This window comes from Canis lupus, chromosome 26 (assembly GCF_011100685.1).
Source record: "Canis lupus familiaris isolate Mischka breed German Shepherd chromosome 26, alternate assembly UU_Cfam_GSD_1.0, whole genome shotgun sequence".
NCBI lineage: Eukaryota > Metazoa > Chordata > Mammalia > Carnivora > Canidae > Canis > Canis lupus.
Genome location: NC_049247.1, coordinates 7,896,264 through 7,916,829, shown reverse-complemented (window position 1 = coordinate 7,916,829; position 20,566 = coordinate 7,896,264). Strand labels below are relative to the sequence as shown.

The 20,566-nt window shown below is 49.5% G+C and overlaps 1 protein-coding gene across 18 annotated transcripts in view; it reads right to left on the bottom strand.

The window, feature by feature from the left end:
- KDM2B (lysine demethylase 2B) overlaps window positions 1-20,566 on the bottom strand; it is a 129,760-nt gene that overhangs the window by 61,809 nt on the left and 47,385 nt on the right. For all 18 annotated transcript variants that reach the window (XM_038574980.1, XM_038574986.1, XM_038574981.1 and 15 more), the window contains 4 exons: window positions 20,099-20,252; window positions 11,166-11,281; window positions 5,349-5,475; window positions 2,722-3,209 (listed from right to left, as the gene is read on the bottom strand). In XM_038574980.1, coding sequence (XP_038430908.1) covers window positions 2,722-3,209; window positions 5,349-5,475; window positions 11,166-11,281; window positions 20,099-20,252 — 885 coding nt within the window. The remainder of the gene's footprint in view (window positions 1-2,721; window positions 3,210-5,348; window positions 5,476-11,165; window positions 11,282-20,098; window positions 20,253-20,566) is intronic.

Here is a 20,566-nt window from a genome sequence, read left to right as displayed (position 1 = left end):
ACTAATTCTGTTTTCTTTTGTGGCTGAATTTAACATGTACATGATAAATCATCTCTTCTGGTGTCTTAGGGGAAAAAAAAGAAAAAGAAAAAGAAAAAGACAGGTAAGTTCAAGCCTGGGTGGCTCAGTCAGATAAGCATCTGTCTTCAGCTCAGGTCATGATCCCAGAGTCCTGGGATCTAGCCCCACATCAGGCTCTGTGATCAGTGGGGAGCTAGCTCCTCCCTCCCACTTGTGCTGTCTCTCGTGTGCTCTCTCTCTCAAATAAATAGTTAAAGTCTTTAAAAAAAATAGATAAATTCAATAAATGAACTAAGTGGCTATATTATATGATGTGTGAACCTAATAATAAATACATGCTCAAGGAGGCAGTAGGGAGTGGTGGGGACTGGGGTATATGAGGTCAGCTGCTACTCACTTCCTGTGGTTTGCAGCCAGTCAAGAACATGGGCCAGGATAGCTAGGATATTTTTTTATGACTCTTCTGATATTTTAATGTTGGCAAGTAATTATAAAAATATGTTTAAAACTGTGCAGGCCAAAAACAATGCCTAGAGGCTTGATTCGGCCAGGGACTGCCAATTTACAAACTCTGTTCCATGGCCAGAACCATTGCTTGTTCTGTAGAGGACACCAAAGCAATCCCCTTACTACCTTCTCCATAAGTGTAGGATGGCTTCTGAGAAGGGAAAAAAATTTCTCTACAGCAGCCAAACAAAGCAGTGCAGTGTAGGGAGTGAGTGCAAGGATTCCCCAACTGAGCATGTGTGGCCTTAGGCAAATCACTTAACCTAACTGTGCCTCGATTTTCTCATCTGCAACATGAGGATAATAAAATCACTATCAAGGGTTGCTGGAGGTTTATATATGGAAAACACCTGTAACAGCACATGGCCATTGAAAAGTATTATCACAACCTGCCAGTTAACCCACCCCATGGTGAGGACAGGAGGAGGGAGGAGGCCAGGCTCCTTGAAATGCATCTAAACCCCTACCCCAGTCCTCCTCCACACCATCAACAGCTGACTCCAGTCTCATCACATCAGGTGAGTATAGGTGAGAGACAGGAGGGGCCAAGTCCCAAATCTAGAAAGAAATCTGACCAATCAGAAACACTGCACACAAACAGATCACAGACACAAAGATACTTCTAAAGGAAAAAAAAAGAGCTTTCCACAAGCAAAGAACAATACTTCCTCATAAGATGAATGCGTTTTTAACTCATTTACAACATTGTGGGGGCCCCAATGCTGTTAATGGTTTTATTATTGATGAAAATTCCTTGTTTTTACTTTAAAGGACCTCAGAAGGAAAAAGGAGCCTCATAACAGAATTCTAAGGTCTCCTTTAGGAAACATAACATATAAAACTCCATGCCACGAGATTAGGGATTCTTAACCTGGGGTCCAGGAACAGGCTCAGGAGTCCAAGGCCCCTTGACACAGCATACAAAATTTTGCCCGTTTCATAATTTTCATAAAACCCTCAACAGAGGTCAACAACTTCCAAAAAAGTCAAGAGTCAATGAAAAAGACCCAAAGCAAGTAAAGATTTGCCTTACAGGGACGATCACCACAGAGTTCTTTTAGCTGGCAATTTCCCCCAGTTATAAGATTTTCCTTTCCCAGCACCTGAAAGGAAACACCTTCTACATAAAGTGAAATAGATCTGGACTGATGATTTTGTATGCTGGCTCCCTCTTTTGGTGGTCCCTGTTAGACTGCCTGATGGGGGGCCCTAGGGCAAATACTTGCTCTGTCACCTCAGGCATATCCTTTACCCTCTCTGAACCTACTTCCATGTCAGATAAGTACAGACAACTCAAGTACCTTGCCTAGCACTGGTCCCAGACAGGTAGGGAGTTTTCAACAAATATGTTATGATGATGATTACTACAGAAGACCTCTCAGTCTATTTCCTGGGAAATGCACACACTGCATATCTGCACTCTGCCTGTAACAGCCTTCCCCATCTGGAGAACGCCTATGCAGCCTCTAAAGGCCAAGCCAAATGCCCTCTGCGTAACTGTTCCAGAGCCCTTGGCACCTGGTGTGGCTGATGAGTATCCTTCACCCTACTTCCATGCCCTGGGTACACACCATGCTACGTGCTTCTTAATTTTCCCTATCTCCTGGCTTCTTCTCCTGCTTGCTTTCCTGCTAATTGGTGAGCTACCTGAGGGCAGTGACTATGGCTTCTGCTTTCTGTTCCCTCAGTGGCCAGCCCAGATGGTGCTCAATGAACATACTCTCAATAATTAGGCTCTACTTAGAGACCCCTGAACCCCAGGTGGCTACATGGCCCACCTTAGCTGGGCACTTGGAGGACTGCCCAGATGTGCAACATGCTCATATGCAACCTGGTCACAGACTCATGCTCCAGGGGAAGCCAGCCCAGAACAGCAAGTCTTCCAGCCCAGGGTGAAAGGGTCTGTCTCCAGACCTAATAAGAGCACTCACTATGGGTATAGCTATAATGCCTACTGCCAGTAAAGCCTCAGATTTTCAACAAGTGCTAAGAAAGAAGTCTTTGTCAACTACAGAGGCAGCTTCCCCTTTAGCTCTCAATGATGGCTTCAGCTCAGAAGCCCTAGACAGGCTTGCTTGGACCAGAAGTCCCTCTTCCACACAGAGAGACCTCAGGACAGTTTGCACTGAGCTGCCCCTGGGAGCCTACCTAGCCCTTCTCAGCTGCCCAGGCCCAGATGTGACCCCTGCCCACCTTCACACCCTCCAGGAGTGCCTGGGGGTCCTCGATGCCCTCAGGGACACACTTCTTGTTCTCTGGGAGGGATTCCAGTTTCTCCACCAGCGCTTTCAGGCCCTTCAGCTCAAACTCAGTGAGGTGGGTCCACTTGGCGGAGACCCCCGTGGCAGGGGAGCCAGTGGGTGTCTTAGGGTAGTCTGTGGGCACCGTCGTGGACTTCACACTTTCTTCTGACTCGTTAGACAAAGTCCTTTGGAGGAACCGCATGGCAGGTGCTTTGGGCTTCTTCCCAGGGGCCTCCTGGTCCTCTGAAGGGGTGCTGGTGGGTGACGGAGGGCCATCGGCGGGAGGCTTGGGCACCTTATCTGCACCCTCCTCCTCCTCCTCCTCCTCCTCTTCCTCCTCCTTCTCCTCCTCTTGAGGCTGCTGCTCACAAGACTCTTCCTCCATCTCCAACCAGGAATCAGATGAGAAGCCGTCTATGCTGGGCTTTCTTGGGGCATCTACAAGAAGCAGGAGGGTCACAGAAACACGGAGGTTAATGCCCTAAACTCCCTACTGGAAGTCCCTGGAAACTCCACTCACTATGCCTCCCTTTTACTCTGGACATCAAGCTCCTTTTGACAATTCTAATACATTGTCTGTGCCTTAGCCTCTAGAAAGGTTGTGGTCAATCAGATATAGGATCAAATTCCAGCTCTGTTTCTTTCCAGCTATGTATACCCAGACAGGTTGTTTCACCTCCTTGAATGCACCTGGCATTTTATTTGTCAACATATAAAAATAAGGCCAAAAATGCATATATTCTATAACGACTCCATTTATATGAAATGTCCAGAACAAGGGGAAATCTATAGAGACAGAAAAAGTAGATTAATGGGTACCTAAACTGGGGGTGGGGGAGATAAGGAGATAACACAAGGGTACATGTTTCTGGGGTAAAGAAAACAACCCCAAATTGCCTGGTGATAGTTGCACAGCTCTGGGAATATATGAAAAACAACCACTGAGTTGTACACATTAAATAGTATATTAATTGTATGGGGACTATATCCCAATAATGCTTTTTTAAAAAATACAAGACAAAAAATGCTGCCTTGAACACTTGAGGTGAGGATCCAATAAGGCTTCGCTGAGCTTGGGTCCTAGCACACAACCAGCATTTGATAAATGAGGCATCTCCCTGATGTCTCCCCTTTACTTTGGCAGGAGAAGCAGTGAGGCTTCAGAGGAATCAGAGGCAAGAAATTTCAAGAAAAAAGCAGGCATCAACAACGCAAATGCTGCCTCAAGCTTTCCTCTGGTGCCTGTGAATGGAATTGGGAATGTTCTCCTACAGCTCTAAAATATCCAAATGAGAGAAGTGACCCTCCGTTTCCTGGTCCTGAGGACTGCCACAAAAATCAAACTTCTGGTCCTCACAGGAATGTGTAAGCTACTACAACCACAGGGGTCACCCTCATTATTTCAGACTAACTTCCCATTTCCTACCAGGCTGGGAGCTTCCAAAGAGCAGGTTGTGGGGTTTCAGGACTTTTCAACACCTGAATATTGCATCATCTGACATGTACGAGACCCATAAGAGACTCCCCAGGCAAAACTGAATTTCTAGGAAGTAAATAACCACTTCCCGATACAGACCTCAGCAGAACTATTTTGCTGAGTTCTATTACAAATAGTTCAGGAGAACTATTTGTTCTCCATCATATGCCCAATCTGAAAGCTCTAAAAAAGTCACTAAGGATGAGAGTCAAGGGAAGGAGGGTAGAGGCTTTCTACAATGAGAAAAAAAAAAATAATAAGGTATCTAAAAATCATGGAGATTGCAGGAGAAACTGTGTAGACCCTACAGGAGACAGATCGATCCTATTTTTCTATCCTGTGATGAGAAAGAAGCAGTAAATGAGTCTCAGCAGACTCTGGATCCAGAAAACCCCTCAGCTCAGAGGCAGTGGGGGAAGACCCATGTTCTTCCAGATTGCTCCTCAGGGCTCACTGTCACAGTTACAGGCAAGTTCAGGCAGGCATCTAGAAGTCTAGATTCCAGGATCAAGCCATTTGGGGGGTGATGTCCCTTTAAGTAAAGGCATTAAGGCAGGGCTCCCTGCAGCAGCCATGGCTCTAAAGGCTATTTCCCTACCTCCGTCAGAACCACCCAATGCTCTGCCATGCTTGTGTCTCCAGCCCTGGTCACCCCTCCCCGCTGGTTCCAAGCTGGCCTCAGATTTTGGGGGATTGGCTGCATCCCATGGGCCTGCTCCTATATAGACAAAAACCCAACCCCTAGGTGCAGTGGAGGGCTAAGAATAGGGGATCAGCTGGTGGCCACGGAGGAATAAAACAACCAGGATTCTTTGCTCTGTAGGGATCCTGTTTCAGCAACCATGCCTGGGAATGACTCCTCAGCATGACCTGGAGGCCACCAAGGTGACTCTGTTAGGATCACACTTTCAATTTCTTGGACTCTGTATTCCAAATGGGACATTGACAAAGATGGCTTCCCCTCCTAAGGGGTCTCTAGGAATCTGCCCAACACTGGTTCAAAAGAATTCCAAGAACCCAGAGACTCTCAAGGGCCACACTGAAAAAATTTTTCCTGCCCAACTGAGCAGTGGAAGCGGCTGGGTCCACATTGCACTCACCAATAAGCATGGATTCTCTCTGGTATTCCTGAGTGAGGTAGGACCGCTGGGTCACACAGTACACGTATCTTTCCAAGACATACCAGCACATCTCATAGTAGAAGGGGTAACGAAATTTGGGCTGCACCTGAAAGCAAAGACCCAGGTTGGAAGTCAACTTCTGTAAGGCAAAGGAGAACCAAGGGAGAAAATGGGGAGGTGGGGGTGGGGTTCTGCGGGTAGGAGTTATTTTCACCATCTTAACAAGAGCACAAATGGTGTGAGGAGGAAAAATGGGGGAGGTGGGAGCTGGAAGGCAGGAGAGAGGCGCTGAAAGGGGCAAGATACCAGTAGCATGCATAAATGAAGAGGAAGAGGGGGAAAAAGAGGCCTAGGTGAGAGCATCATTTCAAAGCCCCCGGAGCTACAGGCCACCAGGGGAAGGCGGACTGGGGTCCACTTTGTGCTTCTGTGAGATGCAGAGAAACAAGAATTGTTCCCTGACCTGCTGACAGAGGGTGCGGGTACCTGCAGATGTGAGCCTGATTCCAGCTACAACAAACACAGGCTCCTCCTCGTTCTCAAAAATTCTTGCACAGACTCTGCTATGCTCCCTGCCCCTTGAAAGACAGAAATTGATACACACACCCCCAAACCTTACCCATTTGCAAACCGGCTACCAAGCATCTCCTGCACTCTGGGTAGGGAGGCGACAGGGGGCGACCAATGAGGGAGGGGATGTGGCCTCTCCTACCCCAGGGGGAGGGGCTTCAGAGGGTCCCACCCCTGCTCCTCCCCAACAACCACCTGGCACTGCCCCACCTGTACTCCCAGAAGATTCCCTTGGACACAGGTCCCCAGGGTGACCCAGATGGCTCTAACACCAGGAGACACACGCTTGGGACTGGAGCAGGAGCCCAGAGGGAGCTCCCCTTTGGGCCATTTCTTTGAGGGGAGGAAGTGTAGGTGCAGATAGCTTTGTGTATCAGAACTATGAAAAGCCCTGGGCTCCAGGAGGATTCTGATGGGTGGAAGCACGGGGTCTAAATGGACAAGATGGCAAAGAAAGATGGCAAAGAAGCAATTCCACTGATGGCCTTGCACTGATGAACATTCCGGAAACTGCATCCTGAACCTATAGATCTTGCACATCCACATGCACTCCGGGCCCGCTTTCTTGCCCTCTCGCCAAGGGTGTCTGCCTCCAGGAACTTCTGCTTGTGCAAGAGACCCCTCTTCACCTCTCCTAACTTCCAGAAACCCAGGGAGTTGGATGTCAAGCCAGGACACCCTCCTACCTTTCCCTGCGACAGCCTATAGGCAACTTTCTACATGTGGGATAAAGGCAAAGACAAGCAGACCTAAGACCTCCATGTGCCCTAAAATAGCATTTTCCTGCCCCTCTCACAATGACCACCTGGAAAAGTCCCCAACTCTGCCTTGGGAGTCCCAGCTCAGTCCCCCCAGCCACCCCAGGCCCCACTGACTCAGTTTTCAACCGTGAGGCCCACGGTTGCCCACGTTGGGGGTCTTGCCCACGTTGGGGGTCTTGCTTCTCCCATCTGCTTATTGGATCCATTTGACCTCCCCACCTCTGGCGGATGGGGTGTGCTGGAATGAGATCCTGGCCGCCGCATGCTTTTGAGCTCCTCCGGGGGGATGCATGGAGTTGGGAACATCTAGCGGTTTCCTTGGCTCCAGCTACGTTCCTGAGAACCCCGGCTTTAATGTTGAGATAGCATTCATCCTTTTTCACCGTCACTGGATCAATGCCCTTCCGAGTTTATAAGGAGAGGGGCACTTCAGACTGAGACAGAGCCTGACCTCCTGTGAAGAAGGGTCTGGGAGCCTCAGCCCTACCCCCGCTCCAGAGCAAAGACCAAGCGATGATTTTGAAACCAATTGCCAATACCAACAGAGCAGGATGAAGGCGGGCAGGCCCACCTCTTCTCCGACCCTCATTCACATCTCCTGACTTCAGATTCGATTGGCAAATCTCTGAAGTTGCTTTTGTCCTTTCAAATTTTGGGAAACCATGCAAGCCGCTCTGCACTGATGGGCACAACCAGCGCCCAAGAATCTTTCTAGATCAGGAAAAAAAAATTTTTTTTTTGGCTCTATGTCAGGAGAGGAGGAAGAGAAGTCTCCCCTCCTTGTTGCTGAACCCAAGGGAAACCAGCTGAGTGAAAACAAATGCTGATGAAGGAATTCAAAATTTTTCATTTTATTTATTTTTTTTTTTTCCAAGAGAGCACCGCAGGAAACAAAAATTTGCAAAGAATTGACTTACAAACGGGTTGTCGCCTTCCACCCTTCGCCTCCAAAAGGTTTCAGCCACATGCCTGGGAACATTAAACACACGATTGCTCAACATTATTTGTTGACAAATTCGGAGCCTCACCAAATTGAGCTGTTCACCGAAAGGCAAGGCATTCAGAAAGCATGCAGCGCTCCCAGCCTGGGGGTTGGGGGGGAATCCGTCTATATCTGCAGATCTCAAGGAGTAGCTGTGAGTTCCCAAAGGCCCTTGAGAGTAGCACTTGGCCTTAGCCCCTCCTCTAACAGCTGAGTGACCTTAGGAGATCAGAACCAAAGGTATTTTGGTGCATCTAAAACTCCTAGGTCTCAAGGGACTTGAAAAACTAAAATATGAGGGTGGGTGGAAGAGTCTTAAAATTTGTTTTTCTCCTGGAAAAAAAAAAAAAGTCAATGGAAAAAAAAAATCCAATGGTAGAGGAAAAGAGGAAAGGAAGGGAAAATTATTTGCGATTTCCAAATAGATATTCACTGGCTGAGGGGGAATGGAGCGTGCGGCGTTACCTTTCCTGAGAAAGCTGCTTTCACTAGAGCCATTAGGAAAAAAAAAAAAAAAAAAAAAAGATAAACATAAGAGAGACGGCAGTTTAATGAATGATCGACTGGACCATCCCTGTTCCTCATCAAGCTAACTGGAGTTAAAAAATATGTCGTGATGGTTGTTGTGACGTTATCTTCAAATAATAAACGTGCAACACATCCATTCCTTGGTGTCGTTCCTTCTGCCCCCTGTGTCTTTACAATGAGAGGATTGAATCTGCACAGGGCAGTACGCATGTGGGTTTCTTCACATAGAAACCACCAGGCCCTGGCAGGACAGAGCCACAGGGGCAGCAGAGTGAAGTCATCTATCATCCACCCCCCCCCCCCCAATATTAAAATCCTTGTGCGTAAGACATGGTTTCCTAAACATAGGAGACTGCTGGGTTTCCCCTGGTCTGGATGGAAAGGGTCCTCACTTTGGGCCATAAAGGCAAATCCTTTTTCTAAGACAAATCCACACCATGAGGCTTAAAGATTGACAGTTTCATGTCCCAGCCCCTGCCTTTGGTTTCCAAGCAAAGCCCTGTTTTAGGGACTCTTGAAAAACTATTTTTAAATGGCCATAACCTTCTTAAGAAAGCTCGCAGGGATGTAAGGAATTAAGCTGTAGCAAGCTGACAAGGAGCCCTGGCATTTTATCTGGCTTCCAGTGCTCTCTCCCCAGCATCTTTTGTCTGCCTTGGCTCCTAAGACATAAACAATTGGGCCTTGTAGCCAAGCCCTCTCCAAAGACCAGAAATCAAAGCAGATTAAACAGCCTGCCGCTGCTTCCAACCCAGCCTGCCCGCCAGCCTGCCCACCAGCCCCCCACCCATCAACGTGCCTCAGGGAAACCAGATGGGGCGCCTACTCAGACAACAGGGACGGTGGGCCTTGGTGGGGGGGGGGGGACCCTGCCGTGCTTATCTCAACATGGGCATGATATCCTACAGGCACTCAGTGTGACGCTGGGGGTTCCACACTGTTACCCTCCCTCCCACCTCCCACCAAGCAGGGGAGGGGAGCTGGGCTCCTGATGGAATCATGGGGCCCAAATCCCCGGAGATATACAATTCGGATTCCCCAGGGGAGGGGGACAGCTGTCAAGCAAGTTGCCAAAGCCTTTAGAAATCCCAGCCTGATTCTGGCTTTCAGGAATTGGCTAGAAAGTCGTGGGCCTCACTTCTTCTAGATTTCTTCTTTTCTATCCCATACACCCCCGCCCAAGTCTGCTCACACGCAAACTGGCCCATTCTTCAGGGCTGGCCAAAGAACAGTTGGCTGAAGCCCCAGACAGCACTTGACCCAGACTGAGATGACCACTCACACCCAGAAAGCCACAGAGAAGCATCCACCAGACCAGGGCTGGCTGCGGCTGGCCTCCCCCAGACCGGAAAAGGGATGGTAGGCAGGCAACAGAGAAAATCCACAAAACAAGACTGTCTCTGAAGATCCAGGCATCCCAGCAGCAAACCCATCAATCTGAAGATGTGCAGTTGCCCTTGTCAGCACACCTGACCACTGAATACAGCTCAAGGTTGTTCCCAGGAAACCCTCAGACAAGGTCCCTCAACGTCGAGACTGTTAGAGAAGTCAGATACACAGCAGCTAAGATTTTGGTCCATGTATGTGATTTTGTGCAGATCAGGGCCTATAAACAAGACCAAGAAAGGTGGGGACTCTGGGCCCAAGGCATCTGCCTCAGTGAGATGCTTCTTTAGAGTCCCGGCATGACAGTACCTCCCTAGGGTAAAAAAAAGTCATCTGGGGCAAAATCCAAGAAGATGTGGTATGGTCTATCCATACAATGGACTCTGATTCAGCCACAGAAAGGAACGAAGCACTGATCCATGCTACAACATGGATGAACCCTAAAAACATCATGAGAAGTAAAAGCAACTAATCACAAAAGGACACAATATATGATTCGGTTTATAGAACGTCCAGTAAGAGGCAAATCCGTAGAGTCAGAAAGCAGAGTGTTGGTTGCCAAAGGCTTGGGGGGTGGGGTGGGGAGGTGTGGTACGGAAGGTAACTGCTGATGAGTAGGTTTCTTTCTGGGGTATGAAGATATCCTTGCATTAGAGTGGTGGTTACACAACTATGTGAATATACGCCAAATGCCACTGAACTGGGCATTGTAACTGTCAATTTTATGGTATGCGGATTCTATCTCAATAGAAAAAAGAAATGAATATTTGAATAACTATAAGAAAAAAGAAGAAAGAATGGGCACTGTCTTGGCCCGTTTCCCTCCCTCAAATCTGTCTCAAATGTCTGGGGACACTTGGCCAAACTCCACAATGGGAAGAGGGTGCAGATGCAAGCAGCCAATACTTTCCAGAGGAAGCTCATGGAGCGGAGTGGAGAGGAGCACCGGGTCAGGTGTCTAAGCCTCAGCATCCCCCCGCCCAGTCCTGGGTGGTGGAGGTCAAGGAGACCCTACATGTTACTGTCACCGTCAAGAGGAAGAGCCTCCACACCCCAACCCCACCCCACCCTGCAAGCAAGACACTGAGACAGAGCTCAGAGCCAATCCTGAGGGACTCACAGGTACTGCCTTCCTCAGGGCACTACTTCACATTTGGGGTCCCTGGATGGAGGGGACACACGCCCAAGAGCTGACCTTTCCAAGGCCCCCCTCTGAACCACAGCAGTAATAACCACAAAATCCCCTGCCCAACTCCCTTGCATCCCTCCCTACACACGAGAAGAAAGAGGCAGGGTTCCCGATATTTCACAGTGCTTTCTCAAAAGATACTTCCTCTTTGAGAAGGGGGTTTTGGCCGCCACTGGCCTGGAGCTGAACAGAAACTCCAGGGGCTCTGGGTGGGACTCCTGCCAATAGCCCCTGCAAGGACCAAGGCCCTGCTTGAGGCAGGGAACAGGAGGGAGGGGGGACCAAGGAGGATTCTGGAATCACTTGTCCCACATACCCTGAGCGCCAGACAGAGCTCAGGGGCTGGGCAATCCCACGAGGAGAGAAGGAAGCGGCCTTACCCGTGTTCTGTCCTCGATCTCATAGATCCGCAGCTGCATGGGCACGTTAAAGCTGTGCAGGATGTTTCCGCCAAATACCAGAGAGTCTACGGGGGTGTAGACTGCATGAATCCAACCTGGGGTGGGGAGGGCATAGAGAGAGGATCAGTCACTGGTTCCTGGACCACTGGGGTGGGAGGGTCACCTATGGAAGCATGCAGAAGGGCACAGGAGGTTCAGTGAGCAACCAGGGCCAGAACTGAGGATACTCGGGCTGCCTGATGCAGAAGGCAGGGTTCCTGGCTGGCTGACAGGTCTCAGACACACAGCCTTGATGGACCACAGCAGGCACGGACCCTTAGCTGGCTCAAGACGGTGGTAGGCAGCTGGATGGCCTTGATAAAGGCTTCCTCGTATTGTTGCAGGCCTGGCCGCAGCAGCCAGCAGAGGCAGGCCCTGTCTCCCTCCCTTGCTGGCCAGGGAGCTGGACCCCTCTCATTCAGGGTGCTCACCCGCCCCTCAGAATCCCAGAGACCACCAGTCTCAGGAGGAGTCACGAAGGATTGCTTGAGGCCACAACTCAGGAGTGACATCTTGCCAAAACTACAAGATCCAGACACATGCCTGCCCGACACACAGGAAAGTGAAGTTATAATGATTGGAACCCAGAGTGTCGCCTTGTTCGGTCTGTGAAGGCCAGACAAATCAAGCCACCTGATTCCTTTGGCAAAGGAATGTTTCAAGAGCTCAACAGACCCACATGCACTCCCGCCTACAGTAATAGTGCAGAGCTAGGGGACAGGCAGGATTATAATCCACTCCCATTTACAGATGCCGAAACGAAGGCTAGGAGAAGGTTAGTGACTTGCTGAATGAAGCCACAACTACTAAGTGACAGCGCCTCCATTTTTAGTATATGTGCTGCCGAAGCGAGCACACAGCGCCTCCGTTTTTGATGGCTATGCTGTACTGCTGTTCTACACGGGTTAGTGCACCAGGCCTAACCCGTTCTGCACTAGTTAGTGCACCAGGCCTACAGGTCCCAGGAAAAGGGACTGCAAATATGCCAGGGAGGCAAAGAGACACACAGAGAGAAACAAGAGAGATAGAGCTGAGACAAGGATAGACAGAGGCAGAGAGACTCATGGTGAAAGACAGGGTCAGCACAGGACAAAGGTGACAGACAGGACAACCCAAGCCCCAGGATCCTGAGCCCTGGCACCCACGTCTTCTCTTTCCTGGCCCCTCTTCTCCAACTCATGTGAATCATTTGTTTGCTTGAAGGACAATTGCAGAGCCCCTATACCTCCACCGAAAAGATGCCAACCCCGTGTCACAGGCAGCCACAGGTAGCCATGGACACCATCTGTGGGACACTCAGGGTGCTGAGCCATCAGGGAGTGGGATGAGCAGGCAGTCATGGGGGAGGCCAGGGGAACCACCAGTCCAGAGCACAAGAACTAAGACTCTGTGTAACCTGGTTCTGCTGTCAGCTCCCCACACTGCTGGCTCCACTGGGCAGGTGCGCTCCTGCCAACACCTGGGCGCCTTCCCGACACCTTCGCACCTCTGTGCAGGACAAGTACAGCTGCCGACTTGGCTTCCACATCTGCTTCTGCCTCTCCACCTCAGCTGTGGAGCACCTGATTTTCTCAGCTGTACTTTTTTTTTTAATATATTTTTTGCTGAGCAGAGCTACGCTATTACTGTTCTTGTTACCACCATCAATGTTACTTAAGCAACATTTCCTAAACTGAGACCTAGGACTGCCGAGGTCAAGCAGATGCATATGGTGGGGTAAAGCCTGAATGGGGCAAGGATTCCTGGGTCCTGTTCCTATGCTCCTCACATGCTGACGCAGAGCCCTAGAGAAAGCCCAAGCTCCCCAGACCTCCGGGGAAAAGTGTTCCATGGCTGACTCACTATGCAATAGGGGGCACTTGACTATCCCCTCTCCTGGCCTCCATCTGCCCATGTGAAATGAGGGAGATCATTGCCTCCCCTGTGGGGGACCTGGTGAGCAAGAACTCAGTCCATGTAAGCAACTGCCACTGATATTTGTGGTCATCTCATTCCTCCTTGAAGGTTTGCAAAGAGTGGTACCCACGTAGATCTGCATTTATCAGCCCTGGACTCTCCCTTCTGTCCTGTCAGGTAGAAAATGCAGACACACCAACCTGTTACCTGCTGTGTGAGCAAAGCAGGAAATAGAAGAGAGATTCTGTTTCAAGTGGAGTGACAGGAAATCTATACCCCCAGGCATTTCAAGGGGTTCTAGAAACTTCTACCCACTCCCCTCTATCCCTCAAGCCAGGACCTCACAGGTGGGTCAGGCAGCCTCAAATGGATCAGTCACTGCCAAGTTCCACCCCCGAGCCTTCCTCAGATTGCTCCATGACTTAAACATTCCCCTCCAGAAGAACCAGGGAGGGGAAACAACAGTGTTCATAGACTCCATCCATCCCCACCCTCCTGGTGATGTCTCCTTAGCTGCACCCAGTAAGCATGAGAGAGCAGGTGTCCCAGGCTGGTGACTGGGCTGGGGGGGCTGGTATCTGCCTTGTGCATGCTTTCAGGCCAGAGTCACTAGCAATACGAAGGCAATAACAGAGGCAATTCAGGCCAAGCGACAGGGGACAGATCCAATCGTGGAAGGAAAGCAGGCGACCCACAAAACCTACGGACAGGTGTTCTCTGGGACCTGAGGGCCAGTGGAGCACAGGGAGCCTCTCTCACCCACAACCCAGACACTCAGGATTCAGATACCAAAGCCCTCTCCACCCCCATCCACCTTTGTCTGTCTTTGTGGCTGCTGTAGGGGTAAACCCAAAAGTCATGCACCTCACAAAGGGCCAAGACCTGCTTCCTTCATGGACTCCCTGAGCTGGGCCAGGCCCCAGGCTGGGCAGGCCAGCTGCCAAGGTGCAGCCTCTCCTCTCTAGGACCTCACAGCTGGTACCAATGATCCAAACTGGCAAGTCACAGACTGCGGTAGACTCAGGAGTATGTTTAGTTTGATCCACCTGTGTTACAAAAATGGGGAAATTTCACAAGATAATCTGAATTATTTCCTTCTCTAGAAAAACAGGAAGGTGGGCCCACTAGGCCATTTTCATCCAACTTTAACTGGCTAGAGATGAGCAGCAAACATTCGGTTTCCTGGAGCCCCAACTCCCTCCGCTTCATATCTAGCCTGCTTCACTGCTACCATCTCCCTACTCTCTACCCATTTTACAGGCAGGTCATCTGAGGCCCAAGCCACATTACACTATTGAGTAGCTTCAGGTTACTTTTTCTCAGAATGTCCCAAGACTAAGAAAAACACCTAGGGCTACCCCTGAATTTGGGGTCATGAGCGATTCTTTCTTTTTTTTTTTTAATATTTATTTATTTATTTATTTATTTATTTATTTATTTATTTATTTATTTATTTTAGAGGGAGAGAGAGAAAGAATGAAGGGGGAGCAGAGGGAAAAGATGAGGGAGAGAGAAAACAATTCTAAGCAGACTCTCCACGAAGCCTGGAGCCCAACATAGGCTCAATGTGGGGTTTGATCCCATCACTTAGATATCATGACCTGAGCCAAAATCAAGAGTCATATGCTCAACCAACTGAGCCACCCAGGCTCCCCTAGGTCATGGGTGATTCTTAATACAAGGCAAAGATGGGAAACACTTTCAGGCCAGATCAAGCCACTGACCTCAGGGTCCTTCCCAGGTCCCCATTCTGGCCTCCACCATCCTGGCTGCTCCCTGGCTGGACATGAACTCAAGACACAGAGAATCTGTCTTATAGTCCCTCCTAACACTTTCCACACTGCCAAGTGGGCCCTTAAGGAAGTTTGTTAAATGAGCAAAAAATTCTCCCAAAGTCACATAGCTGAGAAGGAAGACCAGATCATAAGTCTGCTGATTCCCAGGCTAATGGAGAATGAGAACCAGGTCAACTCTGAAACTAGGCACATCTGGGCTCTTGCCCTGCTCTGTTGCTTATTAACTGTGTGACCTTGGACTAGTTCACCTCTCTGGGCCTCAGGAAACTTATTTAAGATTTTTTAAGGGGGATCCCTGGGTGGCGCAGCGGTTTGGCGCCTGCCTTTGGCCCAGGGCGCGATCCTGGAGACCCGGGATCGAGTCCCACATTGGGCTCCCGGTGCATGGAGCCTGCTTCTCCCTCTGCCTGTGTCTCTGCCTCTCTCTCTCTCTCTATCTGTCATAAATAAATAAAATATTAAAAAAAAAAAAAAAGATTTTTTAAGGGACGCCTGGATGGCTCAGTGGTTGGGCATCTGCCTTTGGCTCAGGGCTTGATCCCGAGATCTGGGATCGAGTCCCGTGTTGGGCTCCTTGTGGGGAGCCTGCTTCTCCCTCTGCCTGTGTCTCCACCTCTCTCTCTTTGTGTCTTTCATGAATAAATAAATAAAATATTTTTTTAAATAAAAGTTTTTAAAAAGATTTTGTTAGGGCAGCCCCGGTGGCTCAGTGGTTTAGTGCCACCTTCAGTCCAGGGCATGATCCTGGAGACCTGGGATCAAGTCCCACATCGGGCTCCCTGCATGGAGCCTGCTCCTCCCTCTGCCTGTGTCTCTGCCTCCCTCTCCCTCTCTCTCTGTGTCTCTCATGAATGAATAAATAAATAAAACCTTTAAAAAAAAAAAGATTTTTTTAAGTAATCTCTACACTCAATGTGGGGCTCAAACTCACAACCCTGAGATTAAGAGTTGCGTGCTCTACCACCGCTGAGCCAGGCACCCCCATGAATCTTCTTTGTTTAAAGAAATAAGTTTCAGGATGCCTGGGTGACTCAGTAGTTGAGCATCTACCTTCAGCTCAGGGCGTGATCCCGGTCTGGGATGGTATCCACATCGGGCTCCCTGTGAGGAATCTGCTTCTCCCTCTGCCTGTGTCTCCGCCTCTCTCTCTCTGTGTCTCTCATGAATAAATGAATAAAGTCTTTAAAAAACAATAAAATAAATAAAAATAAAGAAATAAGTTTCTAGGGATCCCTGGGTGGCGCAGCGGTTTGGCGCCTGCCTTTGGCCCAGGGCGGGATCCTGGAGACCCGGGATTGAGTCCCACGTCAGGCTCCCGGTGCATGGAGCCTGCTTCTGCCTCTGCCTGTGTCTCTGCCTCTCTCTCTCTCTCTCTCTCTCTCTCTCTCTGTGACTATCATAAATAAATAAAAATTAAAAAAAAAAGAAACGCATTAAAAAAATAAATAAATAAATAAATAAAAATTAAAAAAAAAGAAATGTTTCTTCCCATTGCTTATGAAGAAAGTAAGTAATGTATGTAAAATGTTTGTCGCTCAGTAATATGAGTTATTATTACCATTAGCCATAGTTCACTGAAGCTGGTGCAGCCAGAGGGGGAGGCTGAGCGCATCAGCATGGTCAGGGCATTGGCCACAGGTCACATCACATGAAGGAAAAAGATGTCACTGGGTCCATCTGACTTCCCACTCCTTGGGGATGATTTCCACCTCAAGTTTTCCTTCCACCTAATGATCAGGCTAAGTCTGGGTAATTTGCCAGCCACTCCTGCCCCTGGCTGTGTGCACCCTGGTGAGGCCACTGTATTCCCACTGCCTCTGCCTCATCAACAGGACAAACCTGCACCTCTTTCTCCAGATAACATTCCCCAGCCACCTTCAAGTCTTCCTCTTCCAGGCAGCTTTCCCAGACCACCCAGGAATGAGGCCTGAGAACTGTCACCCAGGCCACAGCCTGTACCCAGGCCACACACAAAAAGAAAGAGTTAAACCACATCTCATAAAGACACTGTAACATTTAAAACCATCCGAACCTATTAACTTTCTGGTTAACTTAGAGCTTTGAAGACCTGCTAAATGACCCACAGGGAGATGTGAGGCCAGCATGAGGTACGAGGACACAGGTCCAAGGTTGCATTGTAGTGACAAAGACCCATGGTGGGAGGTCAGAGGTGAGAAATGCCAGAATTAGCCTCTCTACTCCTGATACAGAAGAACCCACATGGGGCAGCCCTGGTGGCGCAGTGGTTTAGCGCCGCCTGCAGCCCAGGGTGTGATCCTGGACACCTGGGATCAAGTCCCACATCGGGCTCCTTGCATGGAGCCTGCTTCTCCCTCTGCCTGTGTCTCTGCCTCTCTTTCTCTGTGTCTCTCATGAATAAATAAATAAATAAAATATTAAAAAAAAAAAAAAAGAAGAAGAACCCACATGGAGAGATGCCTGCTTCTCCAAGGTTAGCTCTCCACTGTCCACCCAAAACCACACTCCAACTCTCCCAACCCCCAGATGTGTGTCTGTCCACAGCGCAGGGGGCGCTGGGGCTGGAAAGAATCCCCAGGTGCCCAATGACTTCTGTGACTCCATAACTCCAGCCCCTCAGTTTTCACTGGTTGGCAACAAAATGGGAAAAAAGAAGATGGCACAGATTTTTCATAAACTCAAAACTGTCAGATTTAAAGAACTGTCCTTTATTCTGAAATCATGTACTTCCAACTTTTTTAGCGTCATCTTCCATTTGTGAAAATCAGCAACAGTAGATGCCAGGGTGTTTTTGTTTTGCTTTGTTTTTAATTAACACCCGTCTTTAGCAAAACTGCAAGTTTATAACTACAAGCTCCCATTTTTCTTTTTTTTAATTTCATTGGTCCCTGCAGAAATCAATGCCTGGGAACCATACGTACCCCCTCCCCCTGAGAAGGTGACAAATTTTAACTGTCCACTTTTCCACTTCCTGAACAGGCTGGCATCTCACTCACAACCCTCGGGGCCAGGAGTCTTTGCCGGGGTCTCACTCAGCCCACTAGCTGCAGTTCAAATCCTCCTCCTGCCTTCAACGGATAGTCACACCCCTGCTGGAGCTCCAATGTCGCTTCGCAAGACCCTTTCCAACTTGCTAAGTCACCAAAATGAACACCCCTCCCATCCCAGACTAAAGGAAAGCAATGAGCCACCTCCCCCCTCTGCAAAAAGGTCCTGAAAAAAGAAGGTCTGTCCTCCCAGGGAGGTTAGGAGGCCTGCACACAGGGGGGCCAGGTTGGGAGGGATCTAAGGGTTCCACAGTTCAGCCCCACCCCACTCGTTGTAGAGATAGGATAGTTGAGGCACAGACAGGGGAAGAGACCAGCCCAAGGTCACAATGAGCATCAGCAGCAAAGCCAAGAGCATTATCGAGTTCCCTTGCATCTACCATGGCCAATCTTCCAACACCTAATGAGTGGCTTGAACACACTCTAGAAGGGTACCACTTCCTTCCCGAGCTTCTGTGCCACATCTGCCAGGGTACGTACCATAAATGCTGCCCACCAATTACAACCCATTCTGTCCTACATAGGAGTCCTTCCCCTCCTCAAGTCTGAGGATGGACCTGGAGCCATGGCAACAAAGTCACCCCCACTACACCCTGCCACTTCCAAATCCCCAATTTCCCTAATATTGAAATCTCTACTTTCTGCCCAACTTTCTGTACAAGTGTGCAGGCCTCATCCCCTCAGTGGAAGGTGCTACCATAGTGCTTCATGTCCAGACCCAAGGCTAGCATCCAACTCAACTCTCAGAAACCTAAGTGTGACCAGCTTCTCCATCCAATAGATCTTAGTTGCTTCAAAGGATACTCGTAAGGTTCAAGCCCACACTCAGTGGCAAATTCCCTGCAGGCTCCTTGGCACAGCCTTATATATAGCCTCTACTTATATACACCCAGTGACAGGGAGCTCACTACCTAGCAGACCAGAGTCATTCCAACACCACGTGGCTGGACCTCTTCTTCTAAGAGACAACCTTTCAACTAGCTGACTGCTGTTCTCATACACCTGCTTTGCTTCTCTGGGTAAAATCCACTCAATTCCTTCTTCAAATTCATCTCACCTGATGTGACATCCAGACTCCTATCTCCAGGTCAACTTACTCTCCAAAGTATAGTAACCAAAAGGAATACAACCTGCTCTATGTGACCTGACCCCCTTCCTCTCAACAGTGGGACTGTCACCTTCCTCATCTTGGGGAAAATGTTACTGTTAATACAGCCAAGGACTGCACTCCCTAACCCCTAGGGCATGTCATGCTCACTGGTGCCTCAGCTTGTAATTGCCCAGAAGTCCTCGGTCCATCACCAAATAGCTGTAGGCATGTAGTTCTTCATTCACTCAGTCCTCACTACCACCCTGGGAAGTCTCACTCCCATTTTACAGACATGAAAACTGAGGCACAGAGAGGTAAAGTCGTTTCTAGGAAGTCACAGCTTGTAAGCACCAGAGCTAAAATTCAAACTAAGGCCTTGTAGCCTGTCTCCAGGGCTGGCGCTCTTAATAACTGCCCTCTACTATACTTGTAGCCTTGATTTCTTTTTCTCTTTTCTTCTTAATTTTTTGGGGGGTAGGGGAAGGAGGGAGTCCAAATGTAAGAGCTGACATTGACCTCAACTACATTTCACCTTGATCCGCAGAAGGGAGGCTGCCATGTTGGGCCCTTTCCAAAAGGTATATTCTCTTCTGCCCATTTCCTAGGCTTTCAGGCACCCCTGTAAAACCCCCCACCCTGGGGTCTGCCCTTCCCCAGAACCTGCCTGGGACTGCCATTCCCATACACTGCGCTTCCTTGGGTAAAATAACCCAATTCCTCCTTCAAGGGGGTGAACCCAGACCCCTCCCCACAGTACCACTGTCATCCCCTCATACAGAACTCTCCACAGGAAGTCCTGGGAAAGCCATTCATGCTTCCCTGAGGGAGGCCCTGGGCTTTTTCCCAGGAGTGAATTCTAGCCAACAGGCAGGGAGACACAGGTGTGATGTGAAAGGGACAGAGGCCGTCTCCTCTCAGGGACTGCCACTGGCCACCAGGCCCATAGAACCCCATCACTTGGCCCAAAACCGTGGCTGAGGCCACAGGGATGCAGGAGCCTTCACCCGGTGTCTGGGAGAGCCAAGGGCCGAGGGAGAGCCCAGCACCAGTCTTGCCGAAACCTACCGGAAGGGATGAAAAACGTGTAGCCCTGTTTCAGCTCAATTCTTTGGCATCGCTCCACGCGGTCTCCCAGGAAGATGTCACTCTGTTTGCCTGACAGCACCCACTCCTCGTACAGTGCCAAATTGTGCAGGGTTGGAGGAATCAGCCAAAAGATCTTGGGAGGAAAAGGAGGCAATGAGCTGAAGATCTGGGCCAAAGTCCTGGATTTCTTTCAGGCTGTGCACAACCCAAGGAGACAGCCCCACCGGCCTAGGAGCGGGGAGGATAGGGGACCACCTCCAGGACTGGGCCCAAAGGGTCTCTGGGATGGTGAGGAGGGGGTGCCGCCCTTCTGGGTCACACCTGCCTGCCTTTAAGGAATCTCCATTCCCGCTGAAACGCCAGGGTGGGTAGAGTTCCTGGACTGTGTGGAACATTCTTTCTCCTGAGCCACAGGCTTGTTGGAGAGGTAAGGGAAGGAAAAGAAGG